We start from the raw sequence: 22,530 nt of genomic DNA on the forward strand, positions 1-22,530 counted from the left end.
TTAGATTATTTTTTCCACTGTATGGTTCATAAGCAGTGTTTAGAGTTCCAAGTCGATGGTCCTCAAAGAAATGCTCAGAGGTGGCTATGGAACCTATAATGGAGGATAGCAAGGAGTAAATGAAGACAAAATAACCAGGCACTGAAAACAGTACCTAATAACACAGGGAGGCACGTTTTTTCTGTTTGCCTTCGACAACTCGGTGAGGAGGCTGGGCTGGGGGGGTGGTCGATGAATGCATAACTGGAGGCTGATAGCTATTCCTCGGCCTCCTGACCAAGAGAAGGCCTTTCTACTAAGACCTTTGAAATTCATGGAGAAACAGCATTGGCCACACTGCACTGTGTCCAGGCAAATCAGCATCCCTGAAGGACATGAGGTTCTGATTAAGAGGATGTGTTCAACACGGCAGCAGAGGACCAGGGTGAGCAGGGCTCTGAAGCTGAGAATAAGGCGGCCAGAATGAGCAGAAAAGGTACTGAAAAAGCATATGCGGAACCCAAAGGGGGACACAACACCATGCCAAATAGTAGTGAAAGGTTTGTGCAAAAAATGTCAGACTCCTAAACATTCATGAACATCAAGACAGTGGTTAAGACACCAAAGATCCCCTTGGGTCGAAGCTAAATGAAGGTGGTGGGGCAAAGCCTTTGCTCTCCATTACACTCCAAAATGGGGTTGAGATCAGAGGAAAGAGAAGGACATACAGGTGCTGGTAGACAGAAGGGACGTGTCACAGCCAAAATGTTGATGTAGTTACAAAATAAAAAAAACAGTTGAACTCCCTAAAATGACAGGATGTTCTCCAAAGTTCAGCATAGACGCAGGAAAGCACCTCCCGTAGACTTACAAGTCTCATTAACACCAAAGCCTCAGGAGGAGTTTTATGAAGAGTACACCGAGCCCATTATAAAGGAATGCTCACTTGGAGAAGTGGCAGGATCTGGAACCAGATTCTCTTGAGGAGTAACTTATTCCATACCCATTAGAAACTTCACTCCCCTATGGCATGTCTTTGTACAACACAGTAGTCAAAAGAGCAGCACTCACTTATGAGTGACAGCTAGAGAAACAGGTAGAGGCTGATTACCTATTAAATACACTTCTACCAACCCATCTGTCCCTGCCCATGCACCCTAGTTTTATAGACTGGACAGAAAAGCATTTTGAGAAACCGCTTATTGAAGACTGTAACTTAAAGGGTGGAAAAGAAATGCAAGCTTTCAAGTTGACACTCAAAATACATAAAGGATAATGCACTAGCTGATTATTTAATTATTTGATTGTGCTGACTGCCAGGAAGGAAGAGGGCTAATGCATCAGTTGGAGTTCAAAAGACTGGAGTCAGTAGGACAAAAGATGGAGAGGTCAGCAGCCATCTAAAGGTGTATTGCTACCTCAGATGCCCTCCTCAGGAGATATGGCTGCCAACAACAAGAAGAAACCTAATGAAACACCTGCCAGAGCAATATAAAAAGAGAGCAAACACTTTCATACATGATGGCAAAACCATTGTAAATACATGTCTGCAGTCCTCTATAGATACTGCTGGCAAACAGCGGTGCACTGGCTTCAAAGACCATGCATCAGTTATAAATATGACTTCCCCAGGATAGCCTTTTTGCACCACTGGTGGAGGAATCCTTACAGTTGGTTTCTAACAAATGCATGTAGTTGGAAACAAAACCAGACCAGTCATTGAGCAGTAGCCATCATCCAAGGCCAGTAGGGCTAGACTGGGAAGATTCCACTAAGAGTGGAGAAAATCACCTTCAACACATCCTAAAGCATGGTTTTTGCGTCATACAATAAGATACCCAACACATCTAGCAAAAACAAAAAAAAGAGGACTTGCAAAGTAGAAAAACTGAAACTGTTACACCAGGACCTGGAAGAAGGGAGCAATATGCGAAGTACCAAGAAATGAGCTGAGTATTTCCTATTCCCTTCACAAGACCTGACCTGATGAGCTTTCAAGGACTGTTTAAAGATGACCACTAGCCAGGAAGTCATCCCACTTGCAGACATGGCACAATATGGTGTAAATGGATCTCATGGATGCCTGCTTCTGCATCCCAATAAAAAGCATTCACAAGAAGTATCTCTTGTTTATGGCGGAGAGTTCTATCATTTGGGATAAAGTCAACACCAAGATTGTAGCCAAACTTGCAGGATTTTTTTCACATTTGCCAAGGTAGGGGATACGTGTGTACATCTACATGGACAACAGGCTGACAATGTATGCTCGCTAAAACTGTGCCAGGGCATTGTAAATAGGGTATAAACACCATGTACACATGGGTTCTCAGTAAACACGAAGAAATGTTTGACCCAACCAGTAAAAATGTGCTCTTGGGAGCTGAGCTACACTCAAACAAATAACAGCTTACTCATTCGAAAGGGAGCTGTAGCATTGTTGGAACAAATATGCCTTTACCAGAAGTCACAATCTTTGACAGTGATACCTGTGATGAAAATGCTGGGCATGATGGCCTTATGTATCTCCTTAGTTCCCCTTGATAGGCTACTTTTGCGACCCATCCAGAGATTTGTTGAGTATTACTCAGTCCGCAGGGGATTGGCAAGATCCAGTAGTTATTTTAGGAAAATAAAAATGGTGAAGTACAGTGGTAGACAGTAAAGAACATAATAGGTAGACTCTTCTAACACCTAATTCCCACAGTGACCAGCACCTTGGATCGATCCCTTGCAGGGTAGAGTATACACATGCAACTCCTAAACATCAGGAGACACTGGGCACCCAGAGAATCAGTAAAACAAATGTGTTAGAAATGAAGACTGTTTTCACAAACTAGTTTCAGGGAAAATAGTACAAACTGGTACTTCGATATTCTGTCTGAACATGCAATCTCGCACAGGAGGAAGTTATGCCAAGGGGTGGTAGACAGAATGTAAGGAAAGGTGTCCTGAGCTGAAGTGACTCTAACTTTTAGAAATCCTCCATCTTGCAGATGGAGGATTCCCCCAATAGGGTTAGGATTGTGACCCCCTCCCCTTGGGAGGAGGCACAAAGAGGGTGTACCCACCCTCAGGGCTAGTAGCCATTGGCTACTAACCCCCCAGACCTAAACACGCCCTTAAATTTAGTATTTAAGGGCTACCCTGAACCCTAGAAGATTAGATTCCTGCAACTACAAGAAGGACTGCCTAGCTGAAAACCCCTGCAGAGGAAGACCAGAAGACGACAACTGCCTTGGCTCCAGAAACTCACCGGCCTGTCTCCTGCCTTCCAAAGATCCTGCTCCAGCGACGCCTTCCAAAGGGACCAGCGACCTCGACATCCTCTGAGGACTGCCCCTGCTTCGAAAAGACAAGAAACTCCCGAGGACAGCGGACCTGCTCCAAGAAAAGCTGCAACTTTGTTTCCAGCAGCATTAAAGATCCCTGCAAGCTCCCCGCAAGAAGCGTGAGACTTGCAACACTGCACCCAGCGACCCCGACTCGGCTGGTGGCGATCCAACACCTCAGGAGGGACCCCAGGACTACTCTAAGACTGTGAGTACAAAAACCTGTCCCCCCTGAGCCCCCACAGCGCCGCCTGCAGAGGGAAACCCGAGGCTTCCCCTGACCGCGACTCTTTGAGTCCAAGGTCCCGACACCTGGGAGAGACCCTGCACCCGCAGCCCCCAGGACCTGAAGGACCGGACTTTCACTGGAGGAGTGACCCCCAGGAGTCCCTCTCCCTTGATCAAGTGGAGGTTTCCCCGAGGAACCCCCCCCTTGCCTGCCTGCAGCGCTGAAGAGATCCCGAGATCTCTCATAGACTAACACTGCGAACCCGACGCTTGTTTCTACACTGCACCCGGCCGCCCCCGCGCCGCTGAGGGTGAAATTTCTGTGTGGGCTTGTGTCCCCCCCGGTGCCCTACAAAACCCCCCTGGTCTGCCCTCCGAAGACGCGGGTACTTACCTGCAAGCAGACCGGAACCGGGGCACCCCCTTCTCTCCATTCTAGCCTATGTGTTTTGGGCACCACTTTGAACTCTGCACCTGACCGGCCCTGAGCTGCTGGTGTGGTGACTTTGGGGTTGCTCTGAACCCCCAACGGTGGGCTACCTTGGACCAAGAACTAAGCCCTGTAAGTGTCTTACTTACCTGGTTAACCTAACAAATACTTACTTCCCCTAGGAACTGTGAAAATTGCACTAAGTGTCCACTTTTAAAACAGCTATTTGTGAATAACTTGAAAAGTATACATGCAATTTTGATGATTTGAAGTTCCTAAAGTACTTACCTGCAATACATTTCGAATGAGATATTACATGTAGAATTTGAACCTGTGGTTCTTAAAATAAACTAAGAAAAGATATTTTTCTGTATAAAAACCTATTGGCTGGATTTGTCTCTGAGTGTGTGTACCTCATTTATTGTCTATGTGTATGTACAACAAATGCTTAACACTACTCCTTGGATAAGCCTATTGCTCGACCACACTACCACAAAATAGAGCATTAGTATTATCTATTTTTACCACTATTTTTACCTCTAAGGGGAACCCTTGGACTCTGTGCATGCTATTCCTTACTTTGAAATAGCACATACAGAGCCAACTTCCTACATTGGTGGCAGCGGTGGGATACAAGACTTTGCATTTGCTGGACTACTCAGCCAATACCTGATCACACGACAAATTCCAAAATTGTCATTAGAAATTCATTTTTGCAATTTGAAATTTTTCTAAATTCTTAAAAGTCCTGCTAGGGCCTTGTGTGTTAAGTCCCTGTTTAGCATTGTCTTTTAGAGTTTAAAAGTTTGTTAAAAGTTTGAAATTAGATTCTAGAAACAGTTTTAGATTCTTTAAAAAGTCTTCCAACTCTTAGCAAAATAATGTCTGATACAGAGATGAATGTGGTGGAACTCGACACCACACCTTACCTCCATCTTAAGATGAGGGAGCTAAGGTCTCTCTGTAATATCAAAAAAATAACCATTGGCTCCAGACCTACCAAAATTCAGCTCCAGGAGCTGTTGGCAGAGTTTGAAAAAGCCAACCCCTCTGATGATGACCTCACAGAGGAAGAAATTAGTGACTTGGAGGCCAATGTCCCTCCTCCAGTCCTAAATAGGGAGAACAGGACCCCTCAAGTCCTGTCTCCAACTGTGTTAGTCAGAAATAGTGAGTCCCTCACAGGAGGGTCCCACATTTCTGAAATCACTGAGGATGCTCTCAGTGAAGATGACCTCCTGTTAGCCAGGATGGCCAAAAGATTGGCTTTAGAGAGACAGCTCCTAGCCATAGAAAGGGAAAGACAAGAGATGGGCCTAGGACCCATCAATGGTGGCAGCAATATAAATAGGGTCAGAGATTCTCCTGACATGTTAAAAATCCCCAAAGGGATTGTGACAAAATTTGAAAATGGTGATGACATCACCAAGTGGTTCACAGCTTTTGAGAGGGCTTGTGTAACCAGAAAAGTGAACAGGTCTCACTGGGGTGCTCTCCTTTGGGAAATGTTCACTGGAAAGTGTAGGGATAGACTCCTCACACTCTCTGGAAAAGATGCAGAATCTTATGACCTCATGAAGGGTACCCTGATTGAGGGCTTTGGATTCTCCACTGAGGAGTACAGGATTAGGTTCAGGGGGGCTCAAAAATCCTCGAGCCAGACCTGGGTTGACTTTGTTGACTACTCAGTGAAAACACTAGATGGTTGGATTCAAGGCAGTGGTGTAAGTAATTATGATGGGCTGTACAATTTATTTGTGAAAGAACACCTATTGAGTAATTGTTTCAATGATAAACTGCATCAGCATCTGGTAGACCTAGGACCAATTTCTCCACAAGAATTGGGAAAGAAGGCGGACCATTGGGTCAAGACAAGGGTGTCCAAGACTTCAACAGGGGGTGACCAAAAGAAAGGGGTCACAAAGACTCCCCAGGGGAAGGGTGATGAGACAACCAAAACTAAAAATAGTAAAGAGTCTTCTACAGGCCCCCAAAAACCTGCACAGGAGGGTGGGCCCAGAGCCTCTTCACAAAACAATGGGTACAAGGGTAAAAACTTTGATCCCAAAAAGGCCTGGTGTCATAGCTGTAAACAGCATGGACACCAAACTGGAGACAAGGCCTGTCCCAAGAAAGGTTCCACTCCAAACTCCCATCCAGGTAACACTGGTATGGCTAGTCTCCAAGTGGGATCAACAGTGTGCCCAGAGCAAATCAGGGTCCACACTGAAGCTACTCTAGTTTCTGAGGGTGGGGTGGATTTAGCCACACTAGCTGTCTGGCCGCCTAACATGCAAAAATACAGACAGCAACTCTTAATTAATGGGACTAGAATAGAGGGCCTGAGGGATACAGGTGCCAGTGTCACCATGGTGACAGAGAAACTGGTTTCCCCTGGCCAATACCTGACTGGAAAAACTTACACAGTCACCAACGCTGACAATCAGAGAAAAGTACATCCCATGGCAATGGTTACTTTAGAATGGGGAGGGGTCAATGGCCTGAAACAGGTGGTGGTCTCCTCAAATATCCCAGTGGACTGTCTGCTTGGAAATGACCTGGAGTCCTCAGCATGGGCTGAGGTAGAACTAAAAACCCATGCAGCAATGCTGGGTATCCCTGAACTGGTGTGTGTGAAAACAAGAGCACAATGCAAGGCACAGGGTGAACAAGTAGAGCTGGAGTCTGGAAGAATGGCCCAGCCTACCAAGAGAACAGGAAAGTCAGTTGGGAAACCAACTGCAACACAGCAAAAGAAAGGGAACCTCTCTTCTCAGGAAGAAGTTCTGCCCTCTGAGGGAACTGAGCCTTTGGAGCTTGAACCTTACCAGGTTGAGCTCTTGGGCCCAGGGGGACCCTCAAGGGAGGAGCTGTGTAAGGGACAAGAAACCTGTCCCTCTCTTGAAGGCCTTAGGCAGCAAGCTGCTGAAGAGTCCAAAGGCAAGAAAAATGGAACACATAGGGTCTATTGGGAAGATGGACTCCTGTACACTGAGGCCAGAGACCCCAAACCTGGTGCCACTAGGAGAGTGGTAGTGCCTCAGCTGTTCAGAGAGTTCATCCTAACATTGGCCCATGACATTCCCCTTGCTGGACATTTGGGACAAACCAAGACGTGGGAGAGGTTAGTCAACCACTTCTACTGGCCCAATATGTCCAACATGGTTAAGGAGTTTTGCCTCTCCTGCCCCACCTGTCAAGCCAGTGGTAAGACAGGTGGGCATCCAAAGGCCCCCCTCATTCCACTTCCAGTGGTGGGGGTTCCCTTTGAAAGAGTGGGTGTGGACATAGTTGGTCCACTAGAACCTCCCACAGCCTCAGGAAATATGTATATCCTGGTAGTAGTGGATCATGCTACCAGGTATCCTGAAGCTATTCCCCTTAGGTCGACTACTGCCCCTGCAGTAGCCAAGGCCCTCATTGGTATCTTTACCAGAGTGGGTTTCCCTAAGGAGGTGGTGTCTGACAGAGGTACCAACTTCATGTCAGCATACCTAAAGCACATGTGGAATGAGTGTGGAGTGACTTATAAATTCACTACACCATACCATCCACAAACTAATGGCTTGGTTGAGAGATTCAACAAGACATTAAAAGGCATGATCATGGGGCTCCCAGAAAAGCTCAAAAGGAGATGGGATGTCCTCTTGCCATGTCTGCTTTTCGCTTACAGAGAGGTGCCACAGAAGGGAGTAGGATTCTCACCCTTTGAACTTCTGTTTGGTCATCCTGTAAGGGGACCACTTGCCCTTGTTAAAGAAGGCTGGGAGAGACCTCTCCATGAGCCTAAACAGGACATAGTGGACTATGTACTTGGCCTTCGCTCTAGAATGGCAGAGTACATGGAAAAGGCAACCAAAAACCTTGAGGCCAGCCAACAGCTCCAGAAGTTTTGGTATGACCAAAAGGCTGCACTGGTTGAGTTCCAACCAGGGCAGAAAGTCTGGGTTCTGGAGCCTGTGGCTCCCAGGGCACTCCAGGACAAATGGAGTGGCCCTTACCCAGTACTAGAAAGGAAGAGTCAGGTCACCTACCTCGTGGACCTGGGCACAAGCAGGAGCCCCAAGAGGGTGATCCATGTGAACCGCCTTAAGCTCTTCCACGACAGGGCTGATGTGAATCTGTTGATGGTAACAGATGAGGATCAGGAGGCAGAGAGTGAACCTCACCCTGATCTTCTGTCATCAGACCCAAAAGATGGCACAGTAGATGGAGTGATCTACTCAGACACCCTCTCTGGCCAACAGCAAGCTGATTGTAGGAGAGTCCTACAACAGTTTCCTGAACTCTTCTCCTTAACCCCTGGTCAGACACACCTGTGTACCCATGATGTGGACACAGGAGACAGCATGCCTGTCAAGAACAAAATCTTTAGACAGTCTGACCATGTTAAGGAAAGCATCAAGGTGGAAGTCCACAAGATGCTGGAATTGGGAGTAATTGAGCGCTCTGACAGCCCCTGGGCTAGCCCAGTGGTCTTAGTCCCCAAACCTCACACCAAAGATGGAAAGAAAGAGATGAGGTTTTGTGTGGACTACAGAGGGCTCAATTCTGTCACCAAGACAGATGCTCATCCAATTCCAAGAGCTGATGAGCTCATAGATAAATTAGGTGCTGCCAAATTCCTCAGTACCTTTGACTTGACAGCAGGGTACTGGCAAATAAAAATGGCACCTGGAGCAAAAGAGAAAACAGCATTCTCCACACCTGATGGGCATTATCAGTTTACTGTTATGCCCTTTGGTTTAAAGAATGCCCCTGCCACCTTCCAAAGGTTGGTGAATCAAGTCCTTGCTGGCTTGGAGTCCTTTAGCACAGCTTATCTTGATGATATTGCTGTCTTTAGCTCCACCTGGCAGGATCACCTGGTCCACCTGAAGAAGGTTTTGAAGGCTCTGCAATCTGCAGGCCTCTCTATCAAGGCATCCAAATGCCAGATAGGGCAGGGAACTGTGGTTTACTTGGGACACCTTGTAGGTGGAGGCCAAGTTCAGCCACTCCAACCCAAGATCCAGACTATTCTGGACTGGGTAGCTCCAAAAACCCAGACTCAAGTCAGGGCATTCCTTGGCTTGACTGGGTATTACAGGAGGTTTGTGAAGGGATATGGATCCATTGTGACAGCCCTCACTGAACTCACCTCCAAGAAAATGCCCAAGAAAGTGAACTGGACTGTGGAATGCCAACAGGCCTTTGACACCCTGAAACAGGCAATGTGCTCAGCACCAGTTCTAAAAGCTCCAGATTATTCCAAGCAGTTCATTGTGCAGACAGATGCCTCTGAACATGGGATAGGGGCAGTTTTGTCCCAAACAAATGATGATGGCCTTGACCAGCCTGTTGCTTTCATTAGCAGGAGGTTACTCCCCAGGGAGCAGCGTTGGAGTGCCATTGAGAGGGAGGCCTTTGCTGTGGTTTGGTCCCTGAAGAAGCTGAGACCATACCTCTTTGGGACTCACTTCCTAGTTAAAACTGACCACAGACCTCTCAAATGGCTGATGCAAATGAAAGGTGAAAATCCTAAACTGTTGAGGTGGTCCATCTCCCTACAGGGAATGGACTTTATAGTGGAACACAGACCTGGGACTGCCCATGCCAATGCAGATGGCCTTTCCAGGTTCTTCCACTTAGAAAATGAAGACTCTCTTGGGAAAGGTTAGTCTCATCCTCTTTCGTTTGGGGGGGGGTTGTGTAAGGAAATGCCTCCTTGGCATGGTTGCCCCCTGACTTTTTGCCTTTGCTGATGCTATGTTTACAATTGAAAGTGTGCTGAGGCCTGCTAACCAGGCCCCAGCACCAGTGTTCTTTCCCTAACCTGTACTTTTGTATCCACAATTGGCAGACCCTGGCATCCAGATAAGTCCCTTGTAACTGGTACTTCTAGTACCAAGGGCCCTGATGCCAAGGAAGGTCTCTAAGGGCTGCAGCATGTCTTATGCCACCCTGGAGACCTCTCACTCAGCACAGACACACTGCTTGCCAGCTTGTGTGTGCTAGTGAGAACAAAACGAGTAAGTCGACATGGCACTCCCCTCAGGGTGCCATGCCAGCCTCTCACTGCCTATGCAGTATAGGTAAGACACCCCTCTAGCAGGCCTTACAGCCCTAAGGCAGGGTGCACTATACCATAGGTGAGGGTACCAGTGCATGAGCATGGTACCCCTACAGTGTCTAAACAAAACCTTAGACATTGTAAGTGCAGGGTAGCCATAAGAGTATATGGTCTGGGAGTCTGTCAAACACGAACTCCACAGCACCATAATGGCTACACTGAAAACTGGGAAGTTTGGTATCAAACTTCTCAGCACAATAAATGCACACTGATGCCAGTGTACATTTTATTGTAAAATACACCACAGAGGGCACCTTAGAGGTGCCCCCTGAAACTTAACCGACTGTCTGTGTAGGCTGACTAGTTTAGCAGCCTGCCACAAACCGAGACATGTTGCTGGCCCCATGGGGAGAGTGCCTTTGTCACTCTGAGGCCAGTAACAAAGCCTGCACTGGGTGGAGATGCTAACACCTCCCCCAGGCAGGAATTGTCACACCTGGCGGTGAGCCTCAAAGGCTCACCTCCTTTGTGCCAACCCAGCAGGACACTCCAGCTAGTGGAGTTGCCCGCCCCCTCCGGCCAGGCCCCACTTTTGGCGGCAAGGCCGGAGAAGATAATGAGAAAAACAAGGAGGAGTCACTGACCAGTCAGGACAGCCCCTAAGGTGTCCTGAGCTGAAGTGACTCTAACTTTTAGAAATCCTCCATCTTGCAGATGGAGGATTCCCCCAATAGGGTTAGGATTGTGACCCCCTCCCCTTGGGAGGAGGCACAAAGAGGGTGTACCCACCCTCAGGGCTAGTAGCCATTGGCTACTAACCCCCCAGACCTAAACACGCCCTTAAATTTAGTATTTAAGGGCTACCCTGAACCCTAGAAGATTAGATTCCTGCAACTACAAGAAGAAGGACTGCCTAGCTGAAAACCCCTGCAGAGGAAGACCAGAAGACGACAACTGCCTTGGCTCCAGAAACTCACCGGCCTGTCTCCTGCCTTCCAAAGATCCTGCTCCAGCGACGCCTTCCAAAGGGACCAGCGACCTCGACATCCTCTGAGGACTGCCCCTGCTTCGAAAAGACAAGAAACTCCCGAGGACAGCGGACCTGCTCCAAGAAAAGCTGCAACTTTGTTTCCAGCAGCTTTAAAGATCCCTGCAAGCTCCCCGCAAGAAGCGTGAGACTTGCAACACTGCACCCGGCGACCCCGACTCGGCTGGTGGCGATCCAACACCTCAGGAGGGACCCCAGGACTACTCTAAGACTGTGAGTACAAAAACCTGTCCCCCCTGAGCCCCCACAGCGCCGCCTGCAGAGGGAAACCCGAGGCTTCCCCTGACCGCGACTCTTTGAATCCAAGGTCCCGACACCTGGGAGAGACCCTGCACCCGCAGCCCCCAGGACCTGAAGGACCGGACTTTCACTGGAGGAGTGACCCCCAGGAGTCCCTCTCCCTTGATCAAGTGGAGGTTTCCCCGAGGAACCCCCCCCCTTGCCTGCCTGCAGCGCTGAAGAGATCCCGAGATCTCTCATAGACTAACACTGCGAACCCGACGCTTGTTTCTACACTGCACCCGGCCGCCCCCGCGCTGCTGAGGGTGAAATTTCTGTGTGGGCTTGTGTCCCCCCCGGTGCCCTACAAAACCCCCCTGGTCTGCCCTCCGAAGACGCGGGTACTTACCTGCAAGCAGACCGGAACCGGGGCACCCCCTTCTCTCCATTCTAGCCTATGTGTTTTGGGCACCACTTTGAACTCTGCACCTGACCGGCCCTGAGCTGCTGGTGTGGTGACTTTGGGGTTGCTCTGAACCCCCAACGGTGGGCTACCTTGGACCAAGAACTAAGCCCTGTAAGTGTCTTACTTACCTGGTTAACCTAACAAATACTTACTTCCCCTAGGAACTGTGAAAATTGCACTAAGTGTCCACTTTTAAAACAGCTATTTGTGAATAACTTGAAAAGTATACATGCAATTTTGATGATTTGAAGTTCCTAAAGTACTTACCTGCAATACCTTTCGAATGAGATATTACATGTAGAATTTGAACCTGTGGTTCTTAAAATAAACTAAGAAAAGATATTTTTCTATATAAAAACCTATTGGCTGGATTTGTCTCTGAGTGTGTGTACCTCATTTATTGTCTATGTGTATGTACAACAAATGCTTAACACTGCTCCTTGGATAAGCCTATTGCTCGACCACACTACCACAAAATAGAGCATTAGTATTATCTATTTTTACCACTATTTTTACCTCTAAGGGGAACCCTTGGACTCTGTGCATGCTATTCCTTACTTTGAAATAGCACATACAGAGCCAACTTCCTACACAGAATCTTTCAAACTTTGGTGATATCACGAAGATCGGTTTGCAACACACAAAAATGCTGAATGCCAAAGCGCTCACCCTCACCTCCTGTCCCAGGAGAATGCACTTCCACTAGACTGGTATAGGTGCCAATGTTGTTCCTCTGATCCCACTGATTCTAGTAGTGATAAACGAATGCAGGCAGGCCAACATGACTTCCGACCCATATAGACTCTTAAAGGTTCCAACAAGCATAGTACTCGGACCTCATAGAGATGGCAGCTTGGAAGATGAAAAACAGGCCAATGTTTCCAAACCTGTTAACTCTATATAAGTGGGGAAAAAGTGTGCCATCTGAGACAACCTTCATCAGCCTAGCATGCTGCCACTTACCAACCTAAGCCACCTTGGCCTAGTAAAAAGGTGCATTGAAGTCCTAAGATAGACAAGAACATGTACCACACAAATGCTTTGCAGATAAATAACCCAGATATATACACTGTTGCGTAAAAGCGAACCTGTACACAACCTAACCAGGAATACATCCATCACCAAATACCCGATAAACTTGATGCAAAACTCTTATGCTTGTATGCGTTTGCACCTCTGTGCTATATTTGCATATACCTCAGGTTCTTCAGGAAGGAATCTTTTCACCGCACCAGTAATTAAAAGGATTTTAAAGTGAGTGCAGGAAACATGTCGGCCACTAAGGGCCACCTCTCCAGTGTGGAGCCTCAAGCTACCGCAGCCATAGCTCATGAAACATACTTTTGAACATATCCACAAAAAAGGGCTCAAGTTGCTAATACTTAAACAGCCTGTGTTCAATGGCATGTGTAGCTGTAGATACACATGCGTAGCATAAGTCCGCCATCTATTTTGTGCTCGGATTGTTATAAGATGTTTTTCTTCAAATAAGCTTTTTGAGTCATGAGATCGAGTGACATGGGCATAGAGCCCTTTCTTAGATTGTTTGTTTTCTCTCCGCTGTTGGGTACAGAAGTGTTCCCTCTTGCTCCAGTGAATCTCGGTTCGGTATCTTCAAGCTTAAAACTCCTTCTTTCTATCAACGTCAGTATAGTTTTCGATTGCGTATTCCATACTTTTACTAGTCGATCTGAATTTTATCGTCTGGTCGATTTAACACCCTCAGAGGCATCCACTCCCTTCTTGGGCCCACTTTGACAACTGTAGTCGGAGAATGATAGGTTAATTAAACGTACTCCGTTTCGGTTCTGCCCTCTGTTTTACTCCAAGTTTCCGTACAGGAATCAACACTTGGCGTGTAATTTGTCTGTCCCCAAAACAGAAAGAGGAGTCCTGCAATGCCTGTAGGTCTTTTTGTTCCTTTTTTTCGATCCAGACCTACAAGACATTGTTATGCTGCTAAGTGGAAACGTTTTGACTTTACTGTCAACCTAAAAACATTGATCCACTCAAACCATCAGTAGAAGACATTGTTTATTTGCTACATTTACAAAAGGCACAGTTAGCATACTCTTCTATTAGACTTCACTTAGCAGCTATAGCTGCTTATCTCCAAAACAGACAACATATTTCTTTGTTTAAAATTCTCGTTAATTCCTGTTAAGGCATTTATGGAAGCCCTCCAGTATGGAACCTTAACATTGTCCTTACTAGGTGTATGGGTCCACCATTGAACCCCTGCATTCTTGCTCTTTGCAATTCCTTTCATGGAAATATGCATTTTTTGTAGCTATGACTTCACTAAGAAAAGTAAGTGAAATACATGTGTTCACTTTAGAGAAACCGTTTTTCCAGGTACATAAAGATAAAATAGTTCTTAGGACAAACCCTAAATTCCTACCTAAAGTAGTTTCACCATTTTACATAAATAAATCAGTTGAGTTGACTGTCTTTTTCCCAGACTCAGTTGCTGAAAGAGCTCTCCACACACTAGATGTTAAAAGAACTCTTGGGTATTACATTGACAGGACAACAGGTTTTAGAAAATCAAAACCACTTTTTGTAGCTTTTTCAATGCCTCACAAAGGTAATCCAATTTGGATTAGCTAGATGGATAGCCAAGTGCATTCATTCTTGTTATCTTAAAGCTAAAAGACAATTACCAACAACTCCCAAAGCACACTCTACCAGGAAAAGGTATTTCTATGGCATTTTTAGGAAACATTCCAATAGCAGATATTTGCAAAGCTGCCACTTGGTCTACACCACACACATTCACTAAACACTATGGTATAGATGTTTTAGCTAGTCAACAGGCAAATGCTGGTCAAGCAGTCCTTAGGCCACAATTTCAAGCTACTCCTACAGGCTAGCCACTAATTATTTGGAGGGGACTGCTTTACAGTCTATGCAAAGTATATGTATCTGCAGCTACACATGCCATCGAATTGACAGTATTGTTTACCCTGTAAACATCTGTTCGTGGCATGTCGTGCTGTACATTCACATGCGATCCTTACCTCACCCGCCTACGGGAAAACAGTCTAACAAAGAACTCCATGCCCGTGCGCTCTATCACCGAGAGGAGGAGTCACTCGATCTTGTGACTCAAAGATTCTTTGAAGAAAGACAAATTTCACCACTCCAGTCCCAACACTAGATGGCAGACTTGTGCAAAGCATGTGAATCTACAGCACTACATGCCACGAACAGATGTCTACTGGGTAAGTAACATTTTCCTTATTCGCTATCACATCCTTGTGTAGTATGAAGGAACAATAGGCATTAACTATCCATTATCCCTGTCTATAGATACACAAGTAGTCTTAAGAATTAACCTTCACTTTAGAGGAGCTGCTGGGCCCTTCCCAGTATCAAATAAACACTTTGGCTAAAAGTAAAAATGTTTTTTGGACTCGAAAGCGCCTATTGTTATAGTACCTCTTTGTACTGAAGGAAACTACTTTGTGTGACGATGTGCTTCTTGTGAAAATAAACTGCAGCCACTCAGTGAAGGTGGGCAGTAGACTGACCCACTGTCTCTTTTTTTTTTTTTTGGGTGTAGAGGAAAAGGTGAATGGCCAGCAAAAAGTCCAGTGAATGAAGAGGGCTGGCTGGAGCTCCTATAAGTATGTGCAGTACACATAATTTTGTCAGAAGTAAAGGGCTTGGCTAATGCCAGACCTATAAAGAATCTGAAGATAACACACACACACTTCCTACAGCACTTTTAGGCTCAAGATTGACATCACGGAGGACGGGCACGGCCTATGTCTGGTCTACCCAATAGAGGGAAAAAAGTGAAATAAAGACAGTTACAGACCAAACTATTAGATGGCAGAATGACGTGCAGCATTTGAATGCAGAAAATCCCAAAGCAGAAAATCCCAAAGCTGCAAAAACTAATATTAGTGATAAGTAATGTTGTCCTTTGGGAGAATATCCACCACAAAGACTGTTACCAAGGGTAACTTGTTCTTTATCTCCATGCTTACGTTTTTTCCCTCTTGAGCCAAGAGAGCAGCAGTTCTGATTTCAGCAGCTAATATTTTGACTAAAGAGCTTGCAATATGACATGGACTCTGTGGGGATACTATGAGACAAAGGATGTATTGTTTGCTTGAGAATTAAATATCTGATAACCTCACAACATACGTTCTACAATGATTAAGATAATCATATGACATATTTGGGTTTCTTTGGTCCTTCTGCACCCAATACTAAGGAGTTATGTAAGTGCAGAAATGGTGACTCTTAAATCTTATCTTTGAATAAAAATTTATAAGCACATGTTTGTGTACATATATCTATCAGCATATACGTGTGTGTGTGTGTGTGTGTGTGTGTGGAGTTAATGATTTTCAAGATTGCACTTGGAAAGAAAAAGTTTTTGAACAAATGCATTGTTTGTCTATTTACATATGAGGTAGAAGTATTGAGGCCAAAACCTAAAATTTATGAGCAGCAATCTCTTTTGTGTTTATTCTGTATGTTAACTTTTCTGTCTTGCATGAGAAAGCAGAATGCAGCTTTCGCCATGTTACAGTGACATTAAAATTCCTTTACCGACTCATAATTGTAGAATCACGTTTTTTGTCTATTTATCAGAACCTTCTACTTAGGATCCCATTCTACCTGTGGGGAAAAAAACTAAAAATTGCTTCATACCATTTTAGTCTGACTTCAAACTGTCCCTTTTGCATGTTAAGCTCACCTTGTTACAGTCTCAGATCTTATTGGTAAGTAGCAATATATTGCAATCTGTTAACAGTAAAATAATTACAAAACTAGATCTGTTGAAAGGATTTTTTTTAAGCTGGCTAGCAAAATGTTTTCACCAGTTTAGATACATTTAACAACAATTACAGTAAACCTAAACGTTTGGTGTTGATTGTTGCCTCTCAGTGAGTTAGGGCCATTGGGCAGGTGCGGACCACATAAACTTTATCAAGGGATCGCACAGCCATTGTTTTCAATCATGCAAAGTGAAGAACAAACACGAAGATACAGTCAAGATTTTAGATGCATAGTCTGCAGCTTTTCCTTTTCTGTTTCATTAACTGGGACAGAGTAAAATCATTAGTCTAAAACAGATGAAATCTATATTTCATTATTTGAATTTTGTACTGATTATGAAAAGTGTCACAATATTTTTTGCTACGGCAATGACAATAAGTCAAAAACGTCCAAACATGAGTATGTTCACTAGGAGAGATTGTGTTCTTAAGGAACAATATCTGATTTTCAGTGCTCATTTATATTTAATGACAATAGGATATAAATACCTGTTATCCAAATTTGCTCTTCCCTGTCTAAATGGTCTATTAAATAAGAACAAATTTCCACCCTATGTTAACAAAATTAGTCAATTCAAGCAGAATTGTGGAAGAATATCGCATATGATTGTATTTCCAAACCCTTAATGTTCCTTTCTGAAATTCACATTAAGTACTGTTTTTTGTTGTTTAATTGTCTAGATGGAATGAGTGGCTGGTATACGATATGTACATTACTGACCTTCCTCGTGCTGCTCGCCTTTGTCTTTCAATCTGCTCTGTGAAAGGCAGGAAGGGTGCTAAAGAGGTAATGCGTTTACAATCTTGTTATATTTGGTTAAGCAGTGGATAATAGTGTACTGGAATGGGTGTTCAAAGAAAGTTGTAAAAAGTAGCAACATGCATAAGAAGTCCTGATTTTAGGTGCTGTTAATGTTTGACCTACATTCAATCTATGGTTCAACGTATATACATGCTTGCCAACACTGTGACCAAAAAGAGGTAGTTTTTTTCAAGTTTCAAAAAGACTAATTAGCACTATGATGACATCGCTGAAAAACATGTGACATGACCCGTGACCCTAAAGTGACATCACAGAAGAACACGTAATATGAAATTGGATAGAGATCAGAGCAAATTCTAGTGGGGTATCTGACCTTGGTGACACAAGATGTAATAAATTAAACCTCTGCCATTTTGGGCATGGCATGCCATCCAGGGTACACCCCTTTCCGGGGGCCCACTCCAAAAAGTGGTAAGGTTTCACTCTAAAATCGGTAGGCAGTAGGACTGGAAAAGTATTGGTAGCTTACTGTCTAAATCTGTCACTTTGGCTCTGCATTTGCTTCCTTGTTCTGTGTCCCGTTTAGTTCTTTCCACAGTCAACTCTGCCCCTGTAAACAACACTACACAGCCTGCTGGCATTGTGAGGTTCATAGTTTTATGTTTGAAAAAACACCACAACAGAACCAGGATTATCAGGAGAAGTTTCCTGCATCTGAAACGCAATGCTTCATTTTACCTTGGGACCTTGATGTACCTGGTAGCCACTTCCTATGGCTTCACCCCTTTACCCCTTCCACCTTGCATTATCGACCCACCAGGTCTGGAAGATGGGCACAGCCAGGTCAAGGTCTGCCATCCAAATCCCATGTAAGTAAGTCTAGACATCGCAGACAGTGTTTAAATTGTTATACACCAAAATTGCTTGAAGTGACATTTCTTAATTGTCTGACCTTTTGCTTGACAAGCTGTGGCATATGATAAGATTCACTTTGACAAAAATTATTCCTTAAAGTTTATTTATTTTACTCGAAGAATGAAAATGCTGACTTGCATTCATTTATTTTTTTAACACTTTTTAGCAATAGTTTGAGGTTTGTAGTGACATTTAGTCTTTATCTCGGCACATAGAATGGTGAGTCAAAAAGCAGTCAGTGGGATTAATCTATACAGTGGTATCTTTTGCAAAGTGACCCCTTTTTGGGTTCTCAACTCCAGCTTTCCATGTTTTTTGGGACGTCTTGATGGCAATCTTGCACTCTAACAATGGGACACTGGTATCTGGTGCTAAGTTTGTGATGTGCCCCTAAAAAATGTTGAAATTGGCCTAAACATGTTAAAAACATTTAACATTCTTATAAGGCCTTAGTATATTGTGCAGAAATACAGCCATAACTTGGAAAGTTAAACACCGCTTGTGAATTGTAGCATCTATTGGGCCATCCACTACAGTGGCAGTGAAAACATCGCTTCAGGCGTACCCTGTGTACCCTGACAGCAGTAGTTTGAACACTTCTGCTCAGACTTGTCAAAATCACTCTTTTTACAGGTAGTAAAACCTAATTATAAATGTTACTTAAGTCACCCTTAAGCACACCTTGCAGTCCACAAGGGAGCGAGCATGATATTTAAGAGTAAAACATGTGACATTAGAAATGGCATGTTCCCCCAGTGTTTTGGCCAAAACATCATCATTGTGTAGCTGGTACATAAGCAAAGTCAAATTAAAAAATATTTAGTTAAATAATCTTAACTTTTTACCTGTACCCACTACAGGGAGTGCAGAATTATTAGGCAAGTTGTATTTTTGAGGATTAATTTTATTATTGAACAACAACCATGTTCTCAATGAACCCAAAAAACTCATTAATATCAAAGCTGAATATTTTTGGAAGTAGTTTTTAGTTTGTTTTTAGTTTTAGCTATGTTAGGGGGATATCTGTGTGTGCAGGTGACTATTACTGTGCATAATTATTAGGCAACTTAACAAAAAACAAATATATACCCATTTCAATTATTTCTTATTACCAGTGAAACCAATATAACATCTCAACATTCACAAATATACATTTCTGACATTCAAAAACAAAACAAAAACAAATCAGTGACCAATATAGCCACCTTTCTTTGCAAGGACACTCAAAAGCCTGCCATCCATGGATTCTGTCGGTGTTTTGATCTGTTCACCATCAACATTGCGTGCAGCAGCAACCACAGCCTCCCAGACACTGTTCAGAGAGGTGTACTGTTTTCCCTCCTTGTACATCTCACATTTGATGATGGACCACAGGTTCTCAATGGGGTTCAGATCAGGTGAACAAGGAGGCCATGTCATTAGATTTCCTTCTTTTATACCCTTTCTTGCCAGCCACGCTGTGGAGTACTTGGACGCGTGTGATGGAGCATTGCCCTGCATGAAAATCATGTTTTTCTTGAAGGATGCAGGCTTCTTCCTGTACCACTGCTTGAAGAAGGTGTCTTCCAGGAACTGCCAGTAGGACTGGGAGTTGAGCTTGACTCCATCCTCAACCCGAAAAGGCCCCACAAGCTCATCTTTGATGATACCAGCCCAAACCAGTACTCCACCTCCACCTTGCTGGCGTCTGAGTCGGACTGGAGCTCTCTGCCCTTTACCAATCCAGCCACGGGCCCATCCATCTGGCCCATCAAGACTCACTCTCATTTCATCAGTCCATAAAACCTTAGAAAAATCAGTCTTGAGATATTTCTTGGCCCAGTCTTGACGTTTCAGCTTGTGTGTCTTGTTCAGTGGTGGTCGTCTTTCAGCCTTTCTTACCTTGGCCATGTCTCTGAGTATTGCACACCTTGTGCTTTTGGGCACTCCAGTGATGTTGCAGCTCTGAAATATGGCCAAACTGGTGGCAAGTGGCATCGTGGCAGCTGCACGCTTGACTTTTCTCAGTTCATGGGCAGTTATTTTGCGCCTTGGTTTTTCCACACGCTTCTTGCGACCCTGTTGACTATTTTGAATGAAACGCTTGATTGTTCGATGATCACGCTTCAGAAGCTTTGCAATTTTAAGAGTGCTGCATCCCTCTGCAAGATATCTCACTATTTTTGACTTTTCTGAGCCTGTCAAGTCCTTCTTTTGACCCATTTTGCCAAAGGAAAGGAAGTTGCCTAATAATTATGCACACCTGATATAGGGTGTTGATGTCATTAGACCACACCCCTTCTCATTACAGAGATGCACATCACCTTATATGCTTAATTGGTAGTAGGCTTTCGAGCCTATACAGCTTGGAGTAAGACAACATGCATAAAGAGGATGATGTGGTCAAAATACTCATTTGCCTAATAATTCTGCACTCCCTGTATAGACACCATTCTAAGACTAATTGTTCTATTTAACAAAAATCCAGTTTTAATTGTGAAGTCAGATTTATGTTACATCTATGTGAAATATTACTTTTAGAAAGTTATCTTTGGCCTTCCTAAAGCTGATGGAGGCTGATTTGCATTAGCTGTCCAGCAACTGCCAGCCTGTACGTGGCCTGGATTAGCTGTCAAAGAGTTGTGAAAACTGCTCAAAGAGCAGAGACAATGGCTGGGATAAGGAAGGATTTTTCTCCCCCTGCCAGGAAGATCAGTTTGGATGTGCCCAAGAACTTAATGAACTTGGTTAACTCAAAGGGTCCTGCCCTGTTACAAGTGAATGCCAAGTAACACCTATGTTGATCCGAACCCATGTCCCCCTAGTCAGGCTGGTAGCAAACCCATTGGGGTTAAAGCTAACTCAGAACAGGTTTTAAGTGACCCAGGGTAAAGGACTATTCACTGCTCTGACCACACCTCTGGGTGGGTACGCGGGCTCCACCCAAGGGGAGAAGAGATTTCCATCTTGAATTTTGAGAGTTGAGGGGCATTACAGCATTGTTTGCAGTAGGGCAAGCAGGAATTGCTGAAAGGTGGGTATGGTTGAAGGGCACATTGAATAGTAATGTATCCTAGGGTAAGGGATTGAATTACACAATATGGAACGCTCAAGATTATGTAAGTTTATGTAAATTTAGAATGTTATGATTCGAGTTGCTGCAGGGAGCAGGAGACTACATGGATGAGATGCTTTAATAAAGAGTTCCTTCAGCATCAAGATGTTCTTGATGCATTTGAACCTTTAGGTTGTACCTGGGAACATTTACTACATTGATTAGGGAGTGCCCACGAGTCTGCCTCCGGCCCACCCCACAACGAGGTACCAGGCTTAAAATTGGTTCCCAAAGCACGGGCTCAGAATAATTATTTGACCTGTAGAAGATCAGAAGAGAACTGAACCTCCTGTCTGTGACCAGAAAGGAACGCTGAAGGACTGGAACTGCTCCCTCTGGTACCCAGGACAAAACAATAGACTTCAAAGGTCATAATGCTGTGACATACAAAAAAGCACTGGATGAAAAGCTTGAATTAATCTCAGCCACTGGTAATCACTCCAGCCGCATTCCAATCCATTGTTATTTTGCACACAGTTTGAGCCCAGCCCTAGGCAAATCAGCTCAAGTGGGAGCAGGCTAGATCCTTCCTGAACCTAAACACAAGCAACCCGGGAACTGCTTCGCCCTAATTAGGACTTAACACCCAGAAATAGCTTGGTTCCTCTTGCATGACTACAAAGATACAAGGCCATTTTCTGTAAATGCACTTCAGACCAGTGGCAGCTGGTTCTTGAATACTAGATTTTGCTGTTGGCATCAGCCCGATACCCTGCGAGTCTCTAAGTTTTCCCAACCCATAACCTCGCTCAGTCGCGCCCTCTCCCCTCCTCCCCCGCCCTCATTCCCCCCGCTTCCTCCCCCCCCCTTCTTCCCCCTTTCCTTCCCCCTCCAACACACACCTTCCCCCCTCTTTCCCCCCTCCAACACACACCTTCCCAGGATTGGCCATGAAGTGTACTCCTTGGTTGTTTGCACACCACAAGAAAGTATGAAAACTTGAAGAGCTTCAGGGGGAAAAGTGTCTGATCAACAATTCCACAGCAGTGGGTTTAATTTCATCTTTTTCTCACGACAGCTTGTTGAATGAAATGTATAGACAGCTCGTTTAATAGTCCAAAGATCCTGGTACTTGAAGATATACTGTAGACAAAATAAGTTTTGATATTTGTGCAGTCTGTGTATGGAAACCCTTTTCTGATGGGCACCTGTACCTGTAGGATTCTCACCTTTTGAGTATCCCCAGATTGGATGGAGAAAATTCTGCAACA

At 44.6% G+C, this 22,530-nt stretch overlaps 1 protein-coding gene across 2 annotated transcripts in view; it reads left to right on the forward strand.

The window, feature by feature from the left end:
* PIK3CA (phosphatidylinositol-4,5-bisphosphate 3-kinase catalytic subunit alpha) overlaps window positions 1-22,530 on the forward strand; it is a 372,723-nt gene that overhangs the window by 130,138 nt on the left and 220,055 nt on the right. For both annotated transcript variants that reach the window (XM_069213071.1, XM_069213070.1), the window contains exon 6: window positions 17,229-17,334. In XM_069213071.1, coding sequence (XP_069069172.1) covers window positions 17,229-17,334 — 106 coding nt within the window. The remainder of the gene's footprint in view (window positions 1-17,228; window positions 17,335-22,530) is intronic.

The sequence above is a fragment of the Pleurodeles waltl genome, chromosome 11 (genome assembly GCF_031143425.1).
Source record: "Pleurodeles waltl isolate 20211129_DDA chromosome 11, aPleWal1.hap1.20221129, whole genome shotgun sequence".
NCBI lineage: Eukaryota > Metazoa > Chordata > Amphibia > Caudata > Salamandridae > Pleurodeles > Pleurodeles waltl.